Genomic DNA, 27145 nt, shown 5'->3' with positions numbered 1-27145 from the left:
GCGCAAGTTTTGCATTTCTTGCGGTTGCAGGGGAAGGTGCCGGGAGTGGAGGTTGGGTTGGTGGGGGGGGGTGTGGACCTGACGAGGGAGTCACGGAGGGAGTGGTCTTTTCGGAACGCTGTCCCTCCCCTCCCCTATCTGTCCTAGTATTTGCCCAGCTCTGTCACTTCCAGTGATCCTGGGCAGGCACTGGGATGGATATTGAGGGCACCCAGCACCCACCCACCTGGAGTTTGTGGCACTGTGGTAGTGTCCAAATCTCTGAGCTAGGTGGTCCATAGTCATACCCCACCTACTCCAGAGCTGTGTATTAATGTTTCTGGGTGTGTTAGTTAGAAAATTCTCCATCCTCCACAGTTGCTCCTGTCAGGGCTTCCTCCAAATGGAGCTCTGATCCATCGCCTGAGGTAGAGGGTGCTGGCTGCTGATTAATAAGTGTCACTCCATACCTGTGTTTGACTTGATGCTGTGCAGCTTCATGAATCCATATTGAGAATTCGTATTATTATGGCTAGGGGTTCGGTTAGCTCAATTGGCCGGATGGCTGGTTGGTGATGCAGAGGACTGCTAACAGTGTGGGTTCAATTCCTGCACCAACTGAGGTTACCCCAAAGGACTCTCTTTCTCAACCTCTCCCTGAGACGGGCTGACCCTTGGGTTAAAGCCGCACCCAGTTGTCTGTTTCTCTTTAACAAGGGAGCAGCCCTTTGGTCTGGTAGGTCTACGGTGACTCTCGCTTTTTATAGCTCAGTGCCACCTGACTCCATCTCCTTCACAATCCACAGCCCATTCGGCCCAACCAGTCCACACCTACCCTCCGAAGAGTAACCCACCCAGACCCATTCCCCAATATTTACCTCTGACTAATGCACCTAACACTATGCGCAATTTAGCACGGCCAATTCACCTGACCCTGCACATCTTTGGGTTGGATTGTGGAAGGAAACCGGAGCACCCGGAGGAATCCCACGCAGACACGGGGAGAATGTGCAAACCCCACACAGACAGTGGCCTGAGGCAGGAATCGAACCCAGGCCCCTGGCGCTGTGAGGCAGCAGTGCTAACACTGAGCCACCGTGCAAGTTAGGGTGATTTAGTCAGGCTGAATTGCCCATTAGTATTCAGGGATGTGTAGGTTAGGTGTATTAATCAAGGTAATAGGGTAGGGGAATGGTTCTGGGTGGGTTGCTCTTCAGAGGGTCGGTGTGGACTTGTTAAGCCGAAGGGCCTGTTTCCACACTGTAGAGAATCTATGAGGACAGACCAAGGGATAATAAAGGGAGAGTCCTGGACTTGGGCAGTACCTTTCAGTAGGTTTGTTGGGTATGGCTGCACTTGACCAGTCCGCGAGATGTATGCATGAGGTTCCAAGCACCAGTGAGGAGGGCACGTGCAGGGTGCCCTGCCATTGATGTCCCTGCCCAGTTCAGTGCCAGTTGCTACATTCAGTTTTATCCCTAACTGGCTGTTCGGTCATGCTTTTGTGTGACTGTGTGTGGAGTTTTTGTGTGTGTTGGGGGGGTGGGGGGGAAGAGGTGCGAGTGGGCAGGGCAACCGGCCTAGAGTCATCTACGGTCAAACCGAGGAAAGATATCACATTTGCTGTCCAGAAGTTTGGGGGGTGGAGGGGGGAGGTGCGTGGAGGTTGACAGGAAACAGTCTACTTCAGGTATTTCCTACCTAACCTGTTCAGGCATGTTTACACACTTGAACCTAATCCTCCTGGCTCAGAGGCATGGACATTACCACTGCGCCGTAAAGGCCCCCAACGGTCAACTTCGCCTGAGTCTCAATGGACCAGAGCAATCAGAGCAGGCAGCACGGTGACTCAGTGGTTAGCACTGCTGCCTCACAGCATCAGGGTCCCAGGTTCGATTCCAGCCTTGGGCGACTGACTGTGTGGACTTTGTACATTCTCTCCGTGTCTGTGTGTGTTCCCTCCGGGTGCTCCGGTTTCCTCCCAAAGATGTGCTGGTCAGGTGAATTGGCCATGCTAAATTGCCCATACTGTTAGGTGCATTAGTCAGAGGGAAATGGGTCTGGGTGGGTTATTCTTCAGAGGGTCGGTGTGGACTGGCTGGGCCGAAGGGCCTGTTTCCACACTGTAGGGAATCTAATCAAAATCTAATCAAACTCCATGCTCAAAAAGCAACCGAACCACCTAATCATTGCGGGTTTATTTTCCATACAGAGTTACGGAGAATTATGTGAGACAGTCTCTGTTTGTAAAGTTGGCCCAGTTCCCCTACAGCAGTGACTGCAGACACGATCCATTAACAGTGCCGTTGTGTAAGGCTGGGTGTTAGACCCTGCTGTGGACAGTACCTCCGGCTACACTGGATCCTCATTGTCTCCCAACACCTTGTTCCCAATACAGAGAGGTTCTGGTTTGAAAGGAGGAGAACCCCGGTTTATACTGCACCTTCCAGCTCTCATCACAGCCAATGAGCTGCTGCCAGGTTGGAAGTTTGTGTAGACTGAGTGATATTTCATCCCCACCCGCACAGTGCTCTGCCCACATGACCACCAATGAAAGCAGCAACTTTATTTTCTTGGCTACAAGTCAGATGGGACGGATGGGTTCAGAGTGCTTCAGCCCCATAGGCAGATCAATCAGCAGGGTTTCTGAGCTGTCCGATACATAGTGGCCTTCAGTGTAGAAATGCAGGGCATGTTCCTTTTTCAAAATGACTGTCGAGAAATAAAGTTCTGCTACACAGCCTGAGAGTATCTATAAGAGAGGTGTGGTGTAGGAAGCTGATTTGTACAGGGTATGCCAAAGCAATGGAAACCGAGGGACTTTTCCCAGCTTGGGTCTGAGCCCAGTGTGAGTCTATAAATGGAGACGGATGTGGTTGTGCTGTTTGCTTTGACTTCTTGTGTCCTGGGGGATCAGGAGGTTTGCCAGCCTACTGAGTGACTAATATGAGAATTTATTAATGCAAGCCCACTCTCTGTCTGTCTGTCTCTCTCTCTCTCCTTTTCCAGTCACATAACAGTGAATCCTTTTCGGATGACCCAGTCATCTTTCTGTCAACAAAGCCAAAAGGATGCACAGACAGCCTTCCCCTTGAAAAGGCACAAACGAGGGAACCGGAAGAGATTCTGGCCAGGAGGAGAATGAGCTGGGGGGAGCGGTCTAAAAGACGTTCAACCGTGCAATCCAGAGAGAGGCCAGGTAAGGATCAGGATTAAATCCCGAAGGAAGAGAGGCTGAATTACACGATGTCTTCTCATGACATTCCAAAGCGCTTTACTGTGACTGAGGAAACAAAGTGTGGTTTCTGTTGTAATGTGATGTGCGCTAAAGGGACAGCCCATTTGTACACGACAGGCTGGGGCTTCTAGGCGAAAGTGGGTACTGCAGATCCTGGAGCTCAGAGTCAAGATTAGAGTGGTGCTGGCAAAGCACAGCAGGTCAGGCAGCATCCAGGGAGCAGGAAAATCGACGTTTTGGGCATAAACCCTTCTTCAGGAATAAGGCAGGGAGTCTTCGGGGTGGAGAGATAAATGGGAGGGAGGTGGGGCTGGGGGGAAGGTAGCTAAGAGTACAGTAGGTGGATGGAGGTGGGGATGAAGGTGATAAGTCAGAGAGGAGGGTGGAGCAGATAGGTGGGAAGGAAGATTGGCAGGTAGGACAGGTCATAAGGACGGTGCTGAGCTGGAAGGTTGGAATTGGGGTAAGGTAGGGGGAGGGGAGATGAGGAAACTGGTGAAGTCCACATTGATGCCCTGGGGTTGAAGTGTTCCGAGGCGGAAGACGAGGCGTTCTTCCTCCAGGCTTTGGGTGGTGGGGCTTCTGTCCCTGCGTTGCATGAGAATGAGGGGTGACCTTATAGAGGTCTACAAAATCACAAGAGACATAGATAAAATAGATAGCTGACAGCTTTTCCCCAGGCTAAGGGAGTCTCAAACTAGCGGATGTAGATTTAAGGTGAGGGGAAGAGAGACAGAAGGGTCCAGAGGGTAAATGTTTTCCCACTGAGGGTAGTGAGTCTCTGGAGGTAGTGGGCTTCCAGAGGTACTGGTGAAGGTGAGTACAATTTCATCATTTAGGAAACATTTGGACCGGTGCAAGGATGGGATAGGTATGGAGGGATATGGACCAAACACAAGCAAATGGGACTCGTTTAATTGTGAAACTGGGCAGCACGGACAAGCTAGGTGTCATGGACATTAAATTGACTCAACTTAAATGCTAGCAAGAGCAAAGAAAAAGCAGGGGCCCAATACACTTGGCAAGATGCCGCTTGTAAGGGGCTGGACAACTTTCACCTATTTTTATACATTTTGCTTATCCTTATCGCACGCTCAAGGACAAGAGCTGGGAAACATTCTGGCTTCTTTCCACGTATGGAATTGTTTTTCTCATTCCTTTGCTGTTGATATGATTGCTTATGTTTTCCCTGCCTCTTGCTGAATTTGACTGTTTTGCAAGACTTGCAAAGCCATGCTGTCTGCTTGCAGAATCCAGCAAAGTCGGGCTAACTGCTTAAGATTTTAGCAAGGTGGTAGTTTTAGCAAAGTATTCTCTTTCAGATTTCACAGAAAATGTTCATTTTCCATTACATTGGGCCAAAGGGCCTGTTCCCATGCTGTCAGGGTCTGTGACTCTAAGCTGTCTCAAGTGACGATGTGATAATGACCAGCTTGGAATCATGGATGCTGAGAGATATGCTAAAAACTATGCTTAAAAGGCTAAACACGCAAGACAATCTGAGGGGTTTAAAATGGCAAAGAAAAATAAAGCCCTTTTCAAAAAGAAAAGACATGAGAAAAGAGAGTGATCAGAACTGAGAGGCTTCAGAGATTTCCTCGAGAGGGCAAAGTGGTGTTGGGGGGAGGGCAGTCAAATGACGTTTGTGATGGAGTGTCTGCAGACTGAAGCCAAAGTTGGTACGTGAGGATGAAATAAGACAGATGAGTATGACATAAAGTGAAAGCAGATGATCGGGTGGGGCGGAGATGCAAGTGTCAGGACTAATCAGCTGATCAGGCGGGGATTTTGCTGACAGTATAATGTTATGAAATGGAGGTCGACGCCCCTTTGATAATTAAAATTGAAACTCCCAGAGGAGCTCCCTTCATCTCATAATCTGATGAAGAGATGTGACAAGCAATATAACCTACCTCTTATCAACCCTCCCCACCCCCCACAATGTTATAAAGGTGTGGTTAAATGAAATGGAATCCTTTCACTCACTCTATAATTAACAAGTAACAATTTATTTATCTTACTCCAGCAGTGGACAAAATAACAGAACCACTAACAAACCGAGAAATTTCCCCCCAACTGCTAACCATTCCCTAACTGAATTAAATTCTACTGGTGTGCTGTTCCAGTAAACACAGGCCGCACTTATGTAAACAAAACAATAAAAAATTTCAGAACTTAGTTGCTCAGAATTCACACCGAATGTGTTTTCCAGAATGTTCCTCACCCTCTCTTTCAGAAATGCTTTTCTCCATCTTGTGACAGGAATGTTCTCTCTGTGAATTCTGCTGTAAGGGATGTTTCCTCTGTAATTCCTTTTGTCTGACACTAAATATATCATGATGTTGCGTTTTTCTTCTCTTCAGTTGGCAGTTGTTTCTCTTCAATTTTCTAAAATGTGCTCATCTTTATACCCTTGATGACCAATTAATTTCGTCATAATTGAATTGGTTCAAGGTTGTCCATACCATCAGATTTAAATTTGATAGATTTTTAGTATCTAAGGGCTTGGTTTAAATTGATTGGCTAAATTTGAAAAGACTTGTTGTCTTGGTTAAAATGCTGCTTGCCTGTTGGATACCAAATGTTTCAATTTGGGTGTTCTCTGAACCTGCACTTTAAGCTGCTGTTCATTTTTCTGTCAAACATAGAAAAAAACACCATCTTTTAAAGGGACCACACACTCTCCCACCATTTTACAATTTTACACACCAACCTCGTAAGAAGAAATATTGACCAGGATGCTGAAGGGGATAATTCCCCAGTTCTACAGAATAATATCATGCATCTTTAACTTGCCAGCCCAAGGTGGCAGATTAGGCTACTTTTTTTTCTGATCTAGAAGTCGGCACCTCAGGTGAGGGTAGCACTCCCTTAGTAAAGCACTCACAATCGTGATGTGGCAATGCCAGTATGGCACTGGGTCGACAAGGTCAGAAGTCACATGACACCAGGTTATAGTCCACCAGGTTTATATGAAATCACGGGCTTTTGGAGCATTGCCCCTTCGTCAGGCGAAGTCCAATTCACCCGACGAAGGGGGGAGTGCTCCAAAGGCTGGACTATAATCTGGTGTCATGTGATTTCTGACCTTACTCTGGCAATGCCAGCCTTCCTTAATGAGCTGAAGGTCTATGGAGTGGGGACTTGGACACTGACTTTTCTGATTTGTATGACCCTAACCAACATGAGATGAGCCTTACTGTACACTTACTATTGTATTAAGTCCTCCCCGCACATTGTTTCAGTATAACATCAGTAAGTCAATGGTGGGGGAAGGGGTATGCAATCTCATTGAATGCAGCAGAAATTTGTTTTTACTTCATTTCCTGTGTGAATCTGATTGGCCCCATTTAGTAACTGCCTTCACCCTGCCCTAGCGCCCCTGACTTACAGTCTGTTCTCCCTGTGCCCCTCTCACTAAACATCCCACTGCCTCACTCACTCACCACCTTCCCTTTCATGGACTTACGTTCCTGTTCAAGATCTAGATCCAATCCGATGCTGGCGCTGTGGAATTGTGGGTCCCAAAGTGTGGAAGTGTTCAGAGTCCAGGGAGTGGGCGTGATGGAGAGGATCGGGGAGTAGGAGTGCTAGCAAGCAGGAGGTACTCCAAGAAGGGAGTTACATTTTCCTTTTATATTCTTAAATTTAAAATATAAATTATTCTATTTACCAGTGTAAAATGTTATTAATGAAAAATATTTCAGCTGGGCTGGTGTTGCGTTTTTTTTTAATCTGACGAGAGCCTAACTATAACTTTAACACTGATCCCTATGGGAACCGATGTTTCACTCGAGATTGTGATTCTCAGGAATGCAACCACAGCTTTGAGTGAGGACTTTGAAGCTGTAACCAGGATTTCTGCCAAACTGCCGTCAAAATTCCAAGCAGAAATCCTAACAAAGTTCTGAGTCCTTTATTTTTATTCATTCACGGGATGTGAGCATCATCGTCAAGACCCATCCCTAACTACTCAGAGGACATTTTAAGAGACAACCACATTGCTGTGGGTCTGGAGTCACATGTCGGTCAGACTGGGTAAGAATGGCAGTTTCCTTCCCTTAAGGACATTTGTGAACCAGATGGATTTTTCCAACAATTGACGATGGTTTCATGGTCATCATTAGATTCTTAATTCCAGATTTTTCTTTAGTTGAATTCAAATTCTACCATTTGCCGTGGTGGGATTTGAACTCAGGTCCCCAGAACGTATCTTCCACCCTTCACCGTCACCAGGGCAGAGAAGATTTACCAGGATGTTGCCTGGAATGGAGAATAGGTCGTACGAGGATAGGTTGAGAGTGCTAGGCCTTTTCTCATCGGAACGGCGAAGGAGGAGGGTTGACTTGATAGAGGTTTATAAGATGATCAGAGGAATAGATAGACAGTCAGAAACTTTTTCCCCGGGTACAACAATGTGTTACAAGGGGGCATAAATTTAAGGTGAAGGGTGGCAGGTATAGGGGGGATGTCAGGGGTAGGTTCTTTACCCAGAGAGTGGTGGGGGCATGGAATGCGTTGTCTGTGGGAGTGGCAGAGTCAGAATCATTGGTGACCTTTAAGCAGCAATTGGATAGGTACATGGATGGGTGCTTAAGCTAGGACAAATGTTCGGCACAGCATCGTGGGCCGAAGGGCCTGTTCTGTGCTATATTGTTCTATGTTCTATATCAGTGTCTCTGGTTTAACAGTCCAGTGATAATACCACTGGGCCATCATCTCTCTGATTTTATTCAGGGGTGACATGGTGGCTCAGTGGTTAGCACTGCTACCTCACAGCGCCAGGGACCCGGGTTCAATTCCAGCCTCGGGTGACTGTCTGTGTGGAGTTTGCACATTCTCCCCGTGTCTGTGTGGGTTTCTTCCGGGTGCTCCGGTTTCCTCCCACAGTCCAAAGATGTGCAGGCCAGGTGAACTGACCATGCTAAATAATCCATAATGTTAGCTACATTAGTCAGAAGGAAATGGGACAGGGTGGGTTACTCTTTGGAGTGTCAGTGTGGACTTGTTGGGCTAACTGGCCGTTCCACACTGGAGGGAATCTAATCTAATACAAGCATTAACTGATTCACCGTAGTGAGGGTAAAATCAGTCAGTGAGTAGAAATGTGGCCTGCACCACCTAAAAGGGTCACCTCCGCATTCCTATGTCACCGAAATCTCCCAGCTGCAGGACATATGGTACAGAGACTGGTGTTCCATGTTCCACACCCATCCGCCAACATGCACTCCCATCTCTTCACTGGCATGGCAGGGGAAGACTGAAATCTGAGAGGTGCAAGACATATTTTCCACAGTGAACTTCAGGAAGTTACTGTTGTTTGGTGTAGGATGTGAGTCAGCGGTAGCACACTTGTGTCCGAATCAGCAGGTCAGGAGTTCAGGATTCAGCCTCCACTCAAGCATGTAAGCCTCAGCGGATCATCTCACGCAGTACAGAAAGCTGTTTCTAAAATGCCTGGGCTGTCCTTCTGTGAGAGAGCCCTGTCTTTGAGGTAGCATGCATTTGCACCATTTCAAAACATTGAATTGGATTGAGAGTAGCAGAAACAGTAATGATCCCAAGCTAGAGGAAAAAAGACTCATGAGGAGAGAGAAACCTGCAGCCCAGAGAGAGGATAGATAAAGTGTAAACTCATTGTAAACATATCATTTTACTTTTGGCTGCATTGGACCAGAGGTGAACAAAATTTACAATGTTATAGAGTTATTTAGCATGGAAGCAGACCCTGCTGTCCAATCAGTCCTTGCCAACCATAATCCCAAACCAAACTAGTCGCATCTTGCTGCATTTGGCCCATATCCCTCCCAACCTTTCCTATGTATATACTCATCTAAATGTCTTTTAAACATTGTAACTGTACTCGCATCCACCATTTCCTCTGGCTGTTCATTCCACACATGAACCACTCTCTGTATATATAAAAGAAAATTCCCCTCGTGTCCTTTTTAAGTCTTTCTCCTCTCACCTTAAAAATCTGCCCCCTAGTTTGAACTCCCCCCACCTAAGGGAAAAGACCCTTTTGTCTATTCACCCTATCCATGCCCCTCATGATTTTATAAACCTCAATAAGTTTGTAGATAATTCAAAGGTAGGTAGAGGGACACTTAGCATTGAGGAGAAAGGGGAGGCTGCAGAAGGATTTGGGCAGGTTAGAGGAGTGGGCAACGAAGTGGCAGATGGAGGACAACGTGGGAAAGTGTGAGGTCATGCACTTTGGTAGGAAGAATAGAGGCATGGACTATTATCTAATTGGGGAGAGAATTCAGAAATCTGAAGTGCCAAGAGATTTGGGAGTCATGGTTCAGGATTCTCTTAAGGTAGACTTTCGGATTGAGTCAGTAGTTAGGAAGGCAAATACAACGTTGGCATTTATTTCAAGAGGATTAGAATACAAAAGCAGGGAAGTACTTCTGAGGTTTTGAAGGTTCTGGTCAGACCACATTTAGAGCATTGTGAGCAATTTTGAGCCCTATATCTCAGGAAAGCTGTATTGGCCTTGGAGGAGGCCCAAAAGAGTTCACAAGAATGATACCAGGAATGATAGACTTAATATATGAGGAACGTTTGAGGACTCTGGGTTTATACTTGATGGAGTTTAGAAGGATGGGGGCCATCTTTTTGAAACATACAGAATACTGAATGGCCTGGACAGAGTGGATGTTGGGAAGATGTTTCTATCAGTAAGACAGACTAGGACCCGAGGGCACAGCCTGAGAGTAAAGGGAAGACCTTTTAGAAGGAAGATCAGGAGAAACTTGTTCAACCAGAGAGTGGGGAATCTATGGAATTCATTGCTACAGAAGGCTGTGGTGGCCGGGTCATTGAGTATCCAGGTAGTTCTTCTCCAACGCAAATTGGCTATCATGTGATTGATGAATTGTGGACGTTGTTTGCATAATGCGACCTTTCTGCTGATAGGGGATTGGCAGGTTTTCCATTGTGCAATTTCTATAGTATGATTTCTATATGATTTCCCATAGCATGATTTCCATAGCACAGGTTTGCAGAGGAACACAGCTGTCATATTATAGCAGAGCGTCCTGTATTTAATACAGAGATAGATAGGTTCTTGATTGTCAAGGGAATCAAAGGTTACGGGGAGAAAGCAGGATAATGGGCTCGAGAAACTTTTATGGGCCATGAGTGAATGGCAGAGGACATTCAATGGGCCGAATGGCCTAATCTCTGCTCCTGTGTCTTTTCTCAACCCTCTCCAGTTTAATAAAAACCAGAGAAATGCCTTTACTGGACTGGTGATACGTATTTGCAATGATCAGCTGAGCTGAGGACTTCAAAATACGACTGAACACATCTGACCTTCTGTCTGAGGGATAGTTTTGTTGCCTCTGATTTAATCGCGATGATAAACACTTGAGCACTTAACTAATGCCGTGACGTCAGAGCTGCTGTCTCCTGACTAAAAGAATACGCTTGCTTCCTTAGTTGTACGTAAAAAATCAAAGTCATCCTTCTTAACTTTGCTCATAATGATCAATGAAAGCAACATCGATTTAAAGATAAACAGCTTCATTTATGGACCCTCCTATATTCCCAATGACAGATGTTGGGTAACTGACCCCTAGTTTCCTATTTTACTTTATTAACCTATTTTTCTGATCAGCCTGCTCAGAGATGTCATTATGGGGCTTGAACCCTGTCCTCCCAGTCCAGGGATAGGGGTATTACCACAATGCCACAAGTGGGCCCAAGGTTTCCACTTTCTGTCTGAACAGTTCTGTCACATTAGCAGGTCTCCAATCTGCCGGATCCCTCCCAGAATCCAGGGAGTTTGGGAATATGTCGACTGATGCCTCCTCCAGTCGCTGTGGAGTAATGTGGGATCTTGCTGTGCGTAACCTGGCTGTTGCGTTTACACCCATGGCTTCACTTTGAAAGGATCTTATTGATGGTAAATGTCTTGGAAGCTATTGTTGAAATGATTAGGCGAGGTGTGAAATCAGCTCAGTGAGGGATTCTCCTGCCCTTTTATTTTAACCTTTTCTTTATTTGTTTATTGGGCCACGGTAGACGAATGTAAAGATTGCGCAATGTACTTGAGCTGCCGAAGAGAGTACGCACGTTGCCAAGTCCAAAAGACGTGATAGGAAAACAGAAATTGCTGGAGGAACTCGGCAGGTCTAGCAGCATCTGTGGAGAAAGTGAGGACTGCAGATGCTGGCGATCAGAGTCAAAAAGTGTGGTGCTGGAAAAACACAGCCGGTCAGGCAGCATCCGAGGAGCAGGAGAGTCGACACTCGAAACGTTGATTCTCCTGCTCCTCAGATGCTGCTTGATCGGCTGTGTTTTTCCCAGCACCACACGTTTTGACTCTGATCTCCAGCATCTGTGGAGATAGAGAGAGAGAGAGAGAGACAGCAGAGATACTGTTTCAGGTCCAGTGGAAGTATAAAGGCTGGATGTTATTAGGAAGAAAAAGTTGGAGGGATTACTAAACCTGGCAGTACAAGGAAAGTAATTTAGATTAGATTGGATTCTCTACAGTGTGGAAACAGGCCCTTCGGCCCAACAAGTTCACACCGCTCCTCTGAAGAGAAACCCACCCAGACCCATTCCTCTACCCAATATTTACCCCTGACTAACGCACCTAACACTGTGGGCAATTTAGTATGGCCAATTCACCTGACCTGTACACCTTTGGATTGTGGGAGGAAACCGGAGCACCCAGAGGAAACCCACATAGACACTGGGAGAATGTGCAAACTCCACACAGACAGGCGGGAATCAAACTCAGGACCCTGGTGCTGTGAGGCAGCAGTGCTAACCACTGGTGGTTTTGGAGTCGTACATTGTCCTCTATTTTCTGTTGACTCCCCCACCCCCACCCCAATACCTGGGGATGTGGAGGAAGTGATTCAGTCACTAGCCGTAGGAGTTGGCCATTCAGCCCGTGCACCAGACAGAATAACCATGGCTGATTATCCAACTGTTCCCACCTTCTCCCCCATGCCCTCTGATCCCTTTAGCCCTAAGAAAAAATTGCGTCTGACTCCTCCTTCAATGTTTTGGCTTCAGCCCGTTTTCTGTGGCAGAGGATGCCACAGGCTGCCCGCTCTCTGGGTGAAGAGGCTTCTCCTCAGGCCCTGGATCAGTGGTGCTGGAGGAGCACAGCAATTCAGGCAGCATCCTAGGACAGGCAAAATCGACGTTTCGGGCAAAAGCCCTTCATCAGGAATAAAGGCAGAGAGCCTGAAGCGTGGAGAGATAAGCTAGAGGAGGGTGGGGGTGGGGAGAGAGTAGCATAGAGTACAATAGGTCAGTGGGGGAGGAGACTCCTCAGGCCGACAGGCCGCTGTACAGTCGGAGGAGCACGTTGCTTCCCCGGTGTGACGTTAGGAAAGCCAGGGTAAAAAGCAGAAGAAGTGTAAGGTCAGAGAGTGATCTCCCCTCTCCCTAGTGGTGAGAGCTCTGGCACGCTGTCAAAAGGCTGTTTCTGTAGCACCTCTAACCATTACCTCTCACACCCTCTGTGAAACCTGTTTTTCCTGTTTCCTGGAAAGACAACTACTGTTGGACATGCAATTTGAACCGGTGCCTTTTAATAAGTCAGTTGGAGAACTGGGTTTTTTTTCCCCCTCTGACAGAAATACTGACACGTGCCTCTGTTTCAATTCCTGATTACAGCAGCTCCTGGGTCACAGCTTTTTGTACTATGTATTTGGAGTGCGGCTTTGCGTGATAAATGTGACTTTTGTAACAGCTGTGTTCCAGCGTTGAGGGAGAAGTGGAAGAGGTTGCTGGAGGGAGGAGGAGGTTTAATACCAAAATAATCCAGAAAAGCCACTTGAGGAAAAGCGAAATACTGTGGATGCTGGGAATCTGACACAAACACAGGAAACACTGGAGAAACCCAGCAGGTCTTGCAGCATCTGTGGAGAGAGAGTTAACGTTTCAAGCCCAATATGAATTCAGAATGTGTGTCAAATCAGACTGAAAACACTAACTCTCGTTCTCACTCCACAGATGCTGCCAAACCTGCTGAGTTTCTCCAGCGTTCTCTGTGCGAAATATGCTATTTCCATTTCTGAGCCACTTCCTTGTGGTATAAATCCTTATCACTGTGAGTGAAAGAGGGGCAAGAAAAGGAAGATTTGCACTCACATAAGCCTTTTCCACTCCATTGATCACATCTCACTAAAATAGCTACAAGAGGTTACAAAAGAAACTTCGATTTCATCACACCTTTGATGTCCTCAGGAGACCTCACAGCAGCCAGATTATTTTTCAAATGTTGCTGCTTTTGTAATTCATCTGAATGCACAGGAAACTCTTAAGAGAAAACACGATAGCCAGACTGGAGGCTCAGATGAAACTTCACTCTGTGACCTGTACACTTTGACCCTGGAGGATCCAAGATGGAGCAGGAATCTGAATCATGGAGTCATGTCCGTGGCAGGACATGGGTGAGGCCACTTTTGGAGTATAGGGTACAATTCTGGTCGCCCTACTATAGGAAGGATGTTATTAAACTGGAGAGGGTGCAGAAAAGATTTACAAGGGTGTTGCTGAGGGTTTGAGTTATAAGGAGAGGCTGGATAGGCTGGGACTATTGTCTCTGGAGCATAAGAGGTTGAGGGGTGACCTTCTAGAGGTTTCAAAAATCATGAGGGGCATAGATAAGGTGAGTAGCCAAGGTGTTTTCCCCAAGGTAAGCGACTCCAAAACTGGAGAGCATAGGTTGAAGGTGAGAGGGGAAAGATATAAAAGGGACCTGAGGAATAACTTTTTCACGCAGAAGGTGGTTTGTGTGTGGAATAAACTGCCAAAGGAAATGGTAGAGGCAGATATCATTACAACATTTAAAGACATTTGGACAGATCCACAGATAGGAAAAGTTCAGAGGGCTATGGGCCAAATGCATGCAAATAGGACTAGCTTAGTTTGTGAAACCTGGTTGGCATGGGTGAGTTGGGCTGAAGGGTCTGTTTCCTTGCTGTGTGACTATGTCTCTGTGACTGATTGAAGAGAAACCATCAGTCAATTGTCCTTTGGGTTCATGGGTGGAGCAAGGATTGGGAAGATGCTGTTGAGAAAGCAGTCTTGAGGAAGATACTGTGCCATGAGGGAAAGGAGAGGCTGGTCGAAGAACTACTTGTGAGAACCTGCCCACAGTCATCTGATCGTGTTTCACAACCTCAGGCTTACAAGCATGGCTCCCCTCATCTCTGTTCCTAAAAGGGTGGACCCTAATTTTAAGACATTGTCGCCTAGTTCTGGACTCCCCCACAATGAGGAAACATTCTTTCCACATCCACCTTGTCGAGACTGTTCACACTTCAATCGAATTACACCTCGCGCTTTTAAACTTCAATGGAAACTAACCCAATCTGTCCTCATCGGACAAGCCACACATTCCAGGCATCAACGTAATCAGCCTCCTCTCAATCACTTCCACCTTCCTCTTAAAGAGGAGACTGCACACAGTTTGTGAGGTGTGATCTTAATGAGCGTTCTTTATAATTGGAACACAACTTTTACATTCACTTCCTCTCGTAACGAAGGGTAGCATCCCAGTAGTCATGGTAACTACTTACTGTACCCACATACTGTAACCATTTGTGATTCGTGCACTGGGGGGGACCCAGATTCCTCTGCACCTTGGAATTCTACAGAGATTCTCCATTTAAATCTCACTTTGTAAAGATTTTCCTGCCCCCAAAGTGAACATTGTGTGGATTTGATGAACTAACCCACTTGTGGTGGAATATGCTAGGGACAGTGTTAAGTTGATTTGTCACTGGGATCCATTGTAACGTCAGATCTATAATCTGCTCCAAGTTAAAAGTCGGAGACAGTGTGAAGCCTGTGTTTTACACCTGATTCTGTTTGTTATTTGGCAGTTGAATTGAGTCATGGAATTACCTGTCAGGGTGCCCCGTCCTTTAAAACACCACATCGCTAGTATTCTAACGAGGTCAGCCAATGGAGTTCTCTGATTGGGGCTTTAATCTGGTCCAATCAGGGAGCCCTGGCTGACACACAAGGATGAATGTCAGGGGTATTGACACTCTGGTGCCTGACTCTGGGTGAGGCAGTAATATTGTCATGGACTATTCATGTGCGACTTGCTGATGGGATGCCAGCCTGTGTAGAGTTATTTCAGCATTTTCTAACTGTGTCTCTAGTGAGAGCTCTGCAGTTTCAGACTTATTCCCTTGATCATTTGCACAGCAAATATTTCTGATTTGTAATGATCCCTGGATCTCTCACCCCCCTGCAGGTATTGTGATCACGAAACAACCAGAGTCTGCCTCTGTCCCAGCCGGGTGCCCTGTAACTCTCCAGTGTGTTGCTATTGGACCTACCCCTCTGCAGTACCAGTGGTTTAAAGGCCAGGAGGAGGTAAGTAGCCTTACCAGGCTGTCAATATCTTCACAGACCACAGTCTGGCTGTTCGTTGATGCTTCTTAACCATTTCATCTTGGCTTAATGAAATAACTCCTCTTACCAGATTCGCCATCTTGCCTGGAAGGTAAAGCTGCTTGTATGCTCCCTCACCCCCAAACCTATCTAATAATGGCCATCAATCCATTGTCAGGAAAAATCCAACTGGGTCTCTAATGTCCTTTAGGGAACAAAATGTGCCATCCTTACCTGGTCTGGCCTACATGTGACTCCAGACCCACAGCAATATGGTTGACTCTCAACTGCCCTCTGGGCAATTAGAGATGGGCAATAAATGCTGGCCCAGCCAGCGATGCCCTCATCCCGTGAAGGAATTTCTTTAAAAATAAATTCTCCCCTTGGGGGTGACGAGAGGTCCCGGACAATGTAGACTTCACCCAATGAGCCATTGTGTCAAGTGCAAACTCCTGTCCATCCCAATCTGAAGGTGCCCCTGAGCTTGGTACGCATCTGATGCCCAGTGCAAGACCCATCAGAGAATGGACCCAATGAGGAAAGAAACAACACATGGTCTGAGTGCCAACTGGGAGTCATTCACAATGAAAATTGACCAACCACGCAAGAGTTTAACTGGCCTTGCATTCAGTTTGAGTGAAGGGGAGCAGGGGGGTTGGTGGAGTAAAGTTGTGGGGTGCCAGAGTATGCTGTAGTGAGGAGTATTTCACCAAAATGTTGGATTTTATCCAATGGCAGCCCGCCCTACCCAAACCACGCCCCCACCCCACCCACCCTTGAATATTTGGTGATCTAAATCTGTCAAAGAGTGGGGTTTTCAGGAGTGTATGCAAAGTGGAGGGTGCAATACAAAGTCAGAGTGACTCAGGGCACAAGTTCCAGAATCCAGGGCCTCGCTAGCTGAAGGCCTGGACATCCACTTCAGGGTGAAAGGTTTCTGGAGCAGAAGCAGACAGCATTGGTGGAACAACAGCAGAAACGGCTGGAGAAACTCAGCAGGTCCGACAGCATCTGTGGAGAGAGAAAATGCAGAGCTAGTGATTCGAGTCCAGTTGCCTTGTTCAGAATTGGAGTTGTACAGAATAGCCAGTTCACCAGGAGAGTTGTGGGGGGCTGGAGGAGATCCCAGAGGTACAGCACAAGAAGTGGAAAATGCAACTAGAGAGGTGGGAAAAACATCACTGGATCTTATCGGGTGGCCTTATGGAAGATTATAAAATCATGAGGGGTTTCGATGAGGTGAGTGGCAGGTGTATTTTCCCTGGGACTGGGAGATTTCGCGGCAAGGGGGTATATTTTTAAGGTGAGCGGAGAAAGGTTTTAAAAAAAGATGAGGGGCAGTTTTTTTTTGTAAGAATGGGTCGTGCATGGGATGAACTTCCCGAGGAAGTGGTGGATGTGTACACAGTTACAACATTAAACAGATATTTGGACAGGTTTATGAATGATTGGAGGGATATGGCCAAGAAGCAGGATGGTGGGGTTAGTTTTGTTTGGGATTATGGTCGGCATGGACTGATCAGATTACTTACAGTGTGGAAACAGGCCCTTCGGCCCAACAAGTCCACACCGACCCTCCGAAGCGCAACCCACCCAGACCCATTCCCCTACTCTTACCCCTTCACCTAACACTACGGGTAATTTAGCGTGGCCAATTCACCTAACCTGCACATTTTTGGATTGTGGAAGGAAACCGGAGCACCCGGAGGAAACCCACGCAGACACGGGGAGAATGCGCAAACTCCACACAGACAGTTGCCTGAGACGGGAATTGAACCCTGGTCTCTGGCGCTGTGAGGCAGCAGTGCTAACCACTGTGCCACCGTGCTGCCCATCTAAGCAAAAAGGCAAACATTTTCTTGAGCAAAGAAATTAAAACTATGAGAAATCCATACAGTGCGGAAAGAGGCCATTTGGCCCATCGAGTCTGCACTGACCTTTCAAAGAGCATCCCATCCAAACCCAGCCCAAGATGATCCATGTAGTTATGGATAGTCTGGGGAGAGGATTCCACTTTCTCCCCTCCCCTCTCCATTTCCCTTGATTCCCTGACAAAAAAAAAACCATCACTCTGTCCCACCCTTAAATACATTCAACGATGGGGCATCCAATGTCCTCTGCAGCAAGAGAATGACAAAGAGAGGCCTTTTCTCCTCAGGCAGCTTTTGAGATTGCCCTGCTAAGGCAGGAACAGTCTCTGTGGTTGAGCCTGTCAAACTCCTGATGAGGGGTATTGATAGGATAAAAAGACAAGGTCTTTTCCCTGGGGTGGGGGGGGAGTCCAAAACTCGAGGGCATAGGTTTAGGGTGAGAGGGGAAAGATTTAAAAGAGAGCTAAGAGGCAACTTTTTCACACACAGGGTGGTACGTGTATGGAATGAGCTGCCAGAGGAAGTGGTGGAGGCTGGTACAATTACAACATGTACAAGGCATCTGGATGGTTATATGAATAAGAAGGGTATAAAGGGATCTGGGCCAAGTGCTGGCAAGTGGAACTAGATTAGGTTAGGATAGCTGGTCAGCATGGATGAATTGGACCGAAGGGTCTGTTTCCGTGCTGTACATCTCCATGACTCCATGTTCAGGGAACACAGGCAGATACGTGGAATTAAGACACCAATCAGCCATATTGTAATTGGGTGGAGCTTGCTCTTACAGACTGAATGGTTTTCTGTTCCCATGTTGTTGTGGATGTGTTTGACCCGGGTCAACCCACAGAACCAAAGGTCACTTGGATTGAACTACAAAGCTCATTACACGCCACATTTTTGCCCATTAACTGCTCTGGGGCTTTTGTGCCCTGAAGTTTCCCAGTGAGTTTAATTCTGCTATAGATATGTACACATCGCTGAAGTAAATCCCCTTCTGCATTTCAGTTCCTGGCCCACTGTGTCACGTTGTTGGAGTGTCCGTCCAGAAACTGGTTTGCGTGTTTGTTGGTACAGCTCACTTGTAAATTCAAGCTTATATTCTGGTTCCTGCTGTCTTGCATTGCCTTTCACCTGCTGCAGAAATACAATGCACACTTAACTCTCTCCAAATCTGCCATCCACGTCAATGAGTTTAGTTGAGGGATGGTTTGAGAGGTTTGTGGGGGAAGAAAGGATGGAGTAAAAGAGAATGTATTCTCAGTGTCTGGAAAATGGAGTTCCCCCCTCTCTCAGTATTTTGGTAATTTCATGAGGATGCCAGTCCATTTCAATAGAGACATGATGGCCTAGTGGAATTATCGCTCGACTATTATTCCAGAGATCCAGGTACCTTCTGGGGTGGTGGTGCTCGAGAAAAGGCTGGAATCCTAAACTTGAAGGTCCAAAGTTCAGAGTTTGCCTGAACTGAGTCACTGAGGACCTTGCTACCAGCATGAGCTTACTTCAATAAGATGTTCTCGCAGCGAGTTACCTGGGGCTGAGAGGACTGTACTCCCGCGCCTCAGTGAGTACGTCCATAGCTTCAATGAGTCAATCCAGCTGATAGTTCGTCTCTTCGCAACCTGAAAAAGAAATGGGGAAAGGGATGGCAAGTGACAAATCTGACATTGCGGCAACATCAGACACCCTGCTACTGGCATCTATAAAAGTTCCAGTGAGGTGCACTATAGCATATCCAAACAGATGGATTAAAAGGAACGTATAATCCATTAGTTTGAGAGGACAGAGTGCCTTACTTTGCCAAACAAGGTGTCAGTGGGCGATGTGCTGAGGTAGAGGCAGATCTGAGCGGTTTGTTAGGAATGAAACCAGGCCCTCGAAGACGGGGCCTGCACCTCTCTGCTCTTGGGTAGGTGAATTGACTTCCTTCCAATTGCTCATTCTAACGGGTGGTCATCTTCTCTCGAAGACTGGAAGCCACGTGGCTGATGATGGGATAGTCAGTCACAGCTTCAATGTGCAAGTCACCAAGATCAGCAGCCCTGTGTCCTAGTGAGGAAATCAGTAGAAAACGAGAAAAAACTTGCCCCTAGCAACGTTCTTTCTTGCCCCTTAGCAACGCAACCTCGAAACCTTTGACCTTCCAGCCTAAATTCTGGTATTTACTGTAAGAAGAGAGTAAGCAAGTTAAAACCAGTGTGAAGCCAAGCAGATCTGAAAATGTAGGTTTCTGGTTCATCGATTTATTTATCTTTGACCTACTTTTGAGTCCCTATATCTCATGAGTCATTTCATCAGCCACAAGTCTGTCTCCCTAAGAACTACGTGAGCACACGGGGGTGACTAGTGAGGAAGCTCAGCCTGAAGTCACTCCATTACTAGGCTTATTTTGCTTTGAAAGTTGGTGATTGCTCCTTCAACAGTTCAGGGGTTGAGGTCTTGAATTCTCTGTTCGGCCGCTCCTGAAATAGTTTAACAAATGTGCTGCGTGCCTGTGCCCAGCAACGCTCTGTTGCACTTACTCACCACTCAGCCAACGGAGCCTATTTTTAAAATGGAGAAAGGAAGGCACTTTCCTGGTGGTGTATACCACAACTTCCTTCCCCAGCACATGATGGGATGCTGTTACTGCAGCCCACACTGTCACCGTTCAGACTGTCAGACCCCAGTGAGTTGTCCCATACTCAGTCTCACCCTCTGGCTCTCCCACAGCAGCGGAGACAATGGGGTCTCTCAAATATATTAAGCCAGAGCAGTCAGACAGACCCCAATGTGGCTGTGAGTCCCAGTTTGGTGAAAAGCGCTGTCACCTCTGTCAGAGGTGAAGAGTTTCTGTCCCCCGCCACTTGAGCACAGGGCTGTAGGATGTCAGCCCAGTGCAGTCCTGAGGGGGTATTGCGCTGTCACAGATGCTGGCTCTCAAATATGGAGTCAAAGTGAGACCATGCTCCTCCGTTCTGGTGAATGCGGAAGCTCTGGTGGGTGTATTGGTCATTCTAGATTGTCCATAGCATCCAGGAATGTGCAGGCCAGGTGGAATAGCCGTGGGAAACGCAGGGTTACAGGGATAGAGTGAGGTTGGGGGGAGTGCTCTGCAATGCTCTTCAGAGAATTGGCGTGAACGTGATGGGCCGAATGGTCAGCTCCCACACTGGAGGGATTGTCCGAGTCTGTGATAATTGGAGGTGGCAGGTTCTGGCCAACATGCCACCACTAGCAACGGCTCTCCGGGTTATTTATCCCCTTATTGCCTGTGGTATCATAGAATCCCTACAGTGTGGAAACTGGCCCTTCGGCCCAACAGGTCCACACCGACCCTCTGAAGATATCCCACCCAAACCCATGCCCCATTACTCTACGTTTACGCCTGATTAATGCTTCTAACCTACACATCCCTGAACACTGTGGGCAATTTGGCATGGCCAATCAATCTAACTTGCACTGGGGAGGAAACTGGAGCACTCCATGCAGACACATGGAGAATGTGCAAACTTCACATTGACAGTTGCCCGAGGCAGGAATCAAACCTGGGTCCCTGGCGCTGTGAGGGACTCTGAGCGTGTGTGTGTGCGTGTGTGTGTGTGTGTGAGAGAGAGAGAGAGTGTGTGTGTGTGAGTGTGTGTGTGTGAGAGAGAGAGAGAGAGAGAGAGAGGGTGTGTGTGAGAAGATTCCTGTCATTCCTACATCTCCTGCTCCTTCGATGCTGCCTGGCTTGCTGTCCTTTTCCAGCACCACACATTTTGGTGGCATTGTGTAGTGAGCGACTAATCTGGAGCTCCAGGCTAGTGGTGTGCGGAAATGGGTTCGAATCGCACCATGACAGATACTGAAATTTGAATTCAATAAAAGGTTTGAAACTGACAAAAACAGGCCTTATTCTAACATTGACCAGTGTCATAAAACCCGGTGTTCCCTCTTATTGTCTTCCAGGCTGCATGTGCCTCTGAGGTCCATGCACAGTAACACCTTCTGGAACTGGAAGTCCATATGATTGGTGGGCCAGTGCCAGTTACAGTGTGTGGGACCTCCGAGGGTCTGCACATGTGTGTGTTACCAGTGCTCCCTCCACCTGGATCATGAATATCCCATGAAAAGAAAATCTGCCATGTCTCTGGGTCTGGCCTGTATGTCTATATTACTGCCGTGTCTCTGGGTCTGGCCTGTATGTCTATATTACTGCCATGTCTTTGGGTCTGGCCTGTATGTCTATATTACTGCCATGTCTCTGGGTCTGGCCTGTATGTCTATATTACTGCCATGTCTCTGGGTCTGGCCTATATGTCTATATTACTGCCATGTCTCTGGGTCTGGCCTGTATGTCTATATTACTTCGTTCTCTCTGGGTCTGGCCTGTATGTCTATATTACTGCCATGTCTCTGGGTCTGGCCTGTATGTCTATATTACTGCCATGTCTCTGGGTCTGGCCTGTATGTCTATATTACTGCCATGTCTCTGGGTCTGGCCTGTATGTCTATATTACTGCCATGTCTCTGGGTCTGGCCTGTATGTCTATATTACTGCCATGTCTCTGGGTCTGGCCTGTATGTCTATATTACTGCCATGTCTCTGGGTCTGGCCTGTATGTCTATATTACTGCCATGTCTCTGGGTCTGGCCTGTATGTCTATATTACTGCCATGTCTCTGGGTCTGGCCTGTATGTCTATATTACTGCCATGTCTCTGGGTCTGGCCTGTATGTCTATATTACTGCCATGTCCCTGGGTCTGGCCTGTATGTCTATATTACTGCCATGTCCCTGGGTCTGGCCTGTATGTCTATATTACTGCCATGTCCCTGGGTCTGGCCTGTATGTCTATATTACTGCCATGTCCCTGGGTCTGGCCTGTATGTCTATATTACTGCCATGTCTCTGGGTCTGGCCTGTATGTCTATATTACTGCCATGTCTCTGGGTCTGGCCTATATGTCTATATTACTGCCATGACTCTGGGTCTGGTCTGTATGTCTATTACTGCCATGTCTCTGGGTCTGGCCTGTATGTCTATATTACTTCGTTCATGGGACATGGGTGTCGCTGGTTGGGCCAGCATTTATTACCCATCCCTAGTTGCCCCTTGAGAAGGTGGGGGTGAGCTGCCTTCTTGAACTGCTGCAGTCCATGTGCTGTGGGTTGACCCCAATGCCCTGAGGGAGGAAATTCCCGAACGTTGACCCAGCAATGATGAAGGAATGGCCTCAGGTGAGGGGAGAGGTTGGGATGGTGGGATTTTCGTGGTGACCTGGTCGGGGAATTAATCCTGTGAGAGAAAAGTTTCTCTCTCGCTACATTTGAACCTTTGGCGAATCACTTTAAATCTGTGCCCTCTAGTTCCTGTTCTTTTTTTTCAAACAAAGAACAATTTCTCCCTATCTATCCAGCCCACTTCTGATTTTGAAAACCTCAATGAGGTCTCCTCTCAGCTGCCTTCTCTTCAAGGGGAGAGGACCCTCATCGCTGACATTCCTCATCCCTGGGACCATTCTTGTAAACCTCTACACTCCAATGCATATCGATCCTGTTTACCAAGAGGACTGTGGCCAATAGCCCAGCTGAGAAGCAGCTTCTCCAAGTTCAGCATCCCCTCTCCTCGCCCACCATTTCCCTCACATCACATTAGATTACTGACAGTGTGGAAACAGGCCCTTCAGCCCAACAAGTCCACACCGACCCGCCGAAGCACAACCCACCCAGACCCATTCCCCTACATATACCCCTTCACCTAACACTACGGGCTATTTAGCACGGCCAATTCACCTAACCTGCACATCTTTGGACTGTGGGAGGAAACCGGAGCACCCGGACCCACGCAGACTCGGGGAGAATGTGCAAACTCCACACAGTCAGTCGCCTGAGACGGGAATTGAACCCAGGTCTCTGGCGTTGTGAGGCAGCAGCGCTAACCAGTGTGCCACCGTGCTGCCCAATTTCCCTGTGAAGCCATTCATTGTCCCTGCAGCTGTCACCCACATGCACACCGAGTAAAGAAAATTTTCTTCTCTTGTTTCTTGCCAAAGTCTTGTGTCTGTCCGCCTTGTCTTTGGGAGCTTTCTTCCTCCTTTATCCCAAACCGTTGTGCAAACTTCAGGTTTTCCCCTCTGCTGCAAGGAGGTTCTTGTACAGCCCCACGAGTTAGGATTATACCATTCGGCCTACCTCACCATTCAACAAGATGGTGGCTGAGATGATCTTCCACACCAGACGCATCAGCTGGATCACTGAGAGGATTAATTGGCATCGTGTTTGTACTTTATTTCGAAGTCCTGGTGTTACTCCCCAGCTGGTCAGTTCCTTTTGACCCCATTTTCTTCCAACATGTAGGCTCCACCTCAGATCCATGTTGAGTGGAATTTCCCAATGACACCATGGTTACTCATAGCCTTGACCCATTTCTTTACCTCAATGTATAAGGTGGGGGTGGTTAGCTACTCTGGTTTATGTGGATCAGGATGTTATGCATTTAAAATAAAGTTTCAATTCATTTGATATCGTTCGGACACACCCACTTGTGTCACGATCTATGAACCACATTTGAGGTACAGTCACTGTTTTACAACGACCCATTACCACAAACCAAAATTGACAACCAAAATTAAGAGAACCGTTTCAATTTTTTTTCCCCTTTTCCTGGGATGGCAGTGTTTTTGACACACAGCATTTATTGCTCATCGCAAATCACTGTTCAGAAGTGGTGGTGTTGAGCTGTCTCCTTGTACCACTGCAGTCCATGGAGTGTAGGTAGACCCACAGTGCTCCTAGGGAGGGAATTCCAAAATTTTGACCCGGTTGATTGGGTCTGAATAGAACATTCCCAAAGTTACTGAGTTCCTGAGGCATCGAGTAAATGTCAGAGTAAGGGGTCACCCATTTACGACAAATGAGGAATTCGACGTTTCGGGCATTAGCCCTTCTTCAGGAAGGAGGGCTAATGCCCGAAACGTCGATTCTCCTGTTCCCTAGATGCTGCCTGACCTGCTGCGCTTCTGAATAGAACATTCCCAAAGTTACTGAGTTCCTGAGGCATCGAGTAAATGTCAGAGTAAGGGGTCACCCATTTACGACAAATGAGGAATTTCTTCCACTGGAAGGTAATGAATCTGTGCAAACCTGAAATGCAAAGGCCTGTCGAGGCTGGGTCATTAAGTATATTCAAGGCTGAGAGAGACAGGTTTTGAGTCGGTGAGAGATTCAAGGATTATGGAGAAAAGGCACAATCTCATTGGATGGTGGAGGAGATTCAATGGGCTGAATGGCCTACTTCTGTGACATCTTATGGTCAGGTGCAGCAGTGCCTGTGGATTAGTATTCATGACGTGACAGAGAGCAACAAGGCTGTGGGACACACTATTGGAAAAGAGACTATTTCAATATGCATTAATAAATCTATGGCTGTGCGCTAGGACAATCCAGTAAGTTGGTAACACGGAACCTGAATAAGTGAAAGATCCTGACGCCCACAATGTCCAGTTCACTCAGATGTAATTGAGGTTTTTAGATCATAGAATCCCTACAGGTTAGAATGAGGCCATTTTCCCATCGAGTCAGCACTGACCCTCCAAAAGAGCATCCCATTTTGACCCAGCCCCATTACCCCACATTTCCCATGGCCAATCCACATAACCTGCACATTACGGGGACATTTCCCTTTGCCAATCCACCTAATCTGCACATCCCTGGACATTACGGGAACATTTCCCATGGCTAACCCACCTGTGCACATCCCTAGACACTCTGCAGCAATTTCTCACAGCCAATCAATCTAACCTGCACATCCCTAGACACGGTGGGGGGTGGGGGGCAATTTTCCATGGCCCATCCACCTAACCTGAACAGCTTTGGACTGTGGGAGACACAGGGAGAATGTGCAAACTCCACACAGACAGCTGCCTGAAGGTGGAATTGAACCCGGGTCCCCGGTGCTGTGAGGCAGTAGTGCTAACCACTGAACCACTGTACTGCTGTCAGAGTCTGATCGGAGAGTAGCAGAGATAAGGGCAGGTTCTTGGCTTCTCGGTCAGGTATTGAGAGAGGCTTGATTGATGAAAGTACTTGTATTTCCATCTCAGGCTTTCATGACCTTGGGATGGCCTGTAGCACTTTCGAACCAAAGTATTGTTAAAGTGCCGTTGCCATTGTAACCATGGGAACATGTACACCACAAACTCCCATAAACTGCATTATGGTAACAATCAGGGATATTGGTCAAGGAATAAATAGCAAGGGAGATCTCCTCTCCCCTTCTCCATTGAGGGAATAGGATTTTTATGCTGAAAATGTGTTGCTGGAAAAGCGCCGCAGGTCAGGCAGCATCCAAGGAGCAGGAGAATCAACGTTTCGGGCATTTTTCCCAATAGGATTTTTATACCCAGCGGATTTGTTCTGATTTATTATTGTCACGTGTACCCAGATACAGTGAAATGTATTGTTTTGTGTGCCTATCCAGGCTAATCATACCTTAACATAAGTACATGAGGGAAATAGAACAGAATGCAGAATATAGTATTACAGCTACAGAGAAGATGCAGAGAAAGATCTTCGCTAATATATGAGAGGTTCATTCATAAGATTGATAACAGCAAGAAAGAAGCTGTTCTTAAATCTGTTGGTACGTGTTTTCAAACTCTTGTATCTTCTGCCAGCTGGAAGAGCGTATAACTGGGGAATAACTGGAGTATAACCAGGGTAGGAGGGGGTCTTTGATGATGTTGGCTTCTTTCCCGAGGCAGTGGGAGGTGTGGACGGAGTTAATGGACGGAGGGCTGGTTTGCATGATGGACTGGGCTGTGTTTACAACTCTCTGTAACCAAGCTGTGATACATCTGGATAGGAGGCTTTCTATGGTGCATCTATAAGAATTGGTAAGAGTCATTGTGCACACGTCTTCTGAGGAAGTGGAGGTGTTGGTGTGCTTTCTTGACTGTAGACAGAGAGAGAGAGGGTGTAGACAGCTTAATGTACCATTTGAAAGCCTGTACCGCTGACCCTGCAGCACTGCTTCAGTACTGCGCTGGAGTGTCAGCCCAGATTGTGCATTCCAGCCTCTGGAGTGGGGCTTGAACCCGTAATCTTCAGGCTCGGTGTTGACCCATGCTGCCAACATGGCACTGCAGTTAGAAGCATTGGGTTTAACAGTTTAGAGATCAATCTGTGCAATGCCATGTGCATTTAGCGTACAGAACAGTGACAGACCTGTCAGGGTATCTGGTGACTTTGTAGAATAGGGTAGCTTTTTATTTGTCATTTCTACCTGATGCAACTGATAACAGTAAAAACGAGAGTGTTTCTCCAGGAGGATTCTGGGTAATCCAAGATGGAGGACGAGAAAGATTTCTCCCTGTAACAGCGTCTCCTTTTTTTTGAGGTATTTTTGGTGCTGGAGGTGGTTTCCTCGAATTCCAGGGGCAGCAATTACTGTTTTATATGCTGTTGCATTGTTTTGGAACTTTGGGGAAAAAAAAGTCAAAACAACAGCAATTTTAAAAGGGAGTAGAACAGACAAAGGAAGAGGCATCTGGATGGGTATATGAATAGGAAGGGTTTGGAGGGATATGGGCCGGGTGCTGGCACATGGACGGGTTGGACTGAAGGGTCTGTTTCTGTGCTGTACATCACAATGACTGAGGGCGCTACATGGACACCACAAGCTACCCAATCGTACACAGCATAAGAAGTGCAAAA

General features: G+C 47.1%; 1 protein-coding gene across 3 annotated transcripts in view; it reads left to right on the top strand.

The window, feature by feature from the left end:
* The window catches only part of malt3 (MALT paracaspase 3), a 131043-nt gene that overhangs the window by 18519 nt on the left and 85379 nt on the right, over nucleotides 1-27145 (top strand). For all 3 annotated transcript variants that reach the window (XM_043680578.1, XM_043680577.1, XM_043680576.1), the window contains exons 2-3: nucleotides 2989-3178; nucleotides 15459-15580. In XM_043680578.1, coding sequence (XP_043536513.1) covers nucleotides 3121-3178; nucleotides 15459-15580 — 180 coding nt within the window. In that variant the 5' untranslated portion in view covers nucleotides 2989-3120. The remainder of the gene's footprint in view (nucleotides 1-2988; nucleotides 3179-15458; nucleotides 15581-27145) is intronic.

Source organism: Chiloscyllium plagiosum, chromosome 40, assembly GCF_004010195.1.
Source record: "Chiloscyllium plagiosum isolate BGI_BamShark_2017 chromosome 40, ASM401019v2, whole genome shotgun sequence".
Taxonomy (NCBI): domain Eukaryota; kingdom Metazoa; phylum Chordata; class Chondrichthyes; order Orectolobiformes; family Hemiscylliidae; genus Chiloscyllium; species Chiloscyllium plagiosum.
This window is presented reverse-complemented; position numbering and strand designations above follow the sequence as displayed.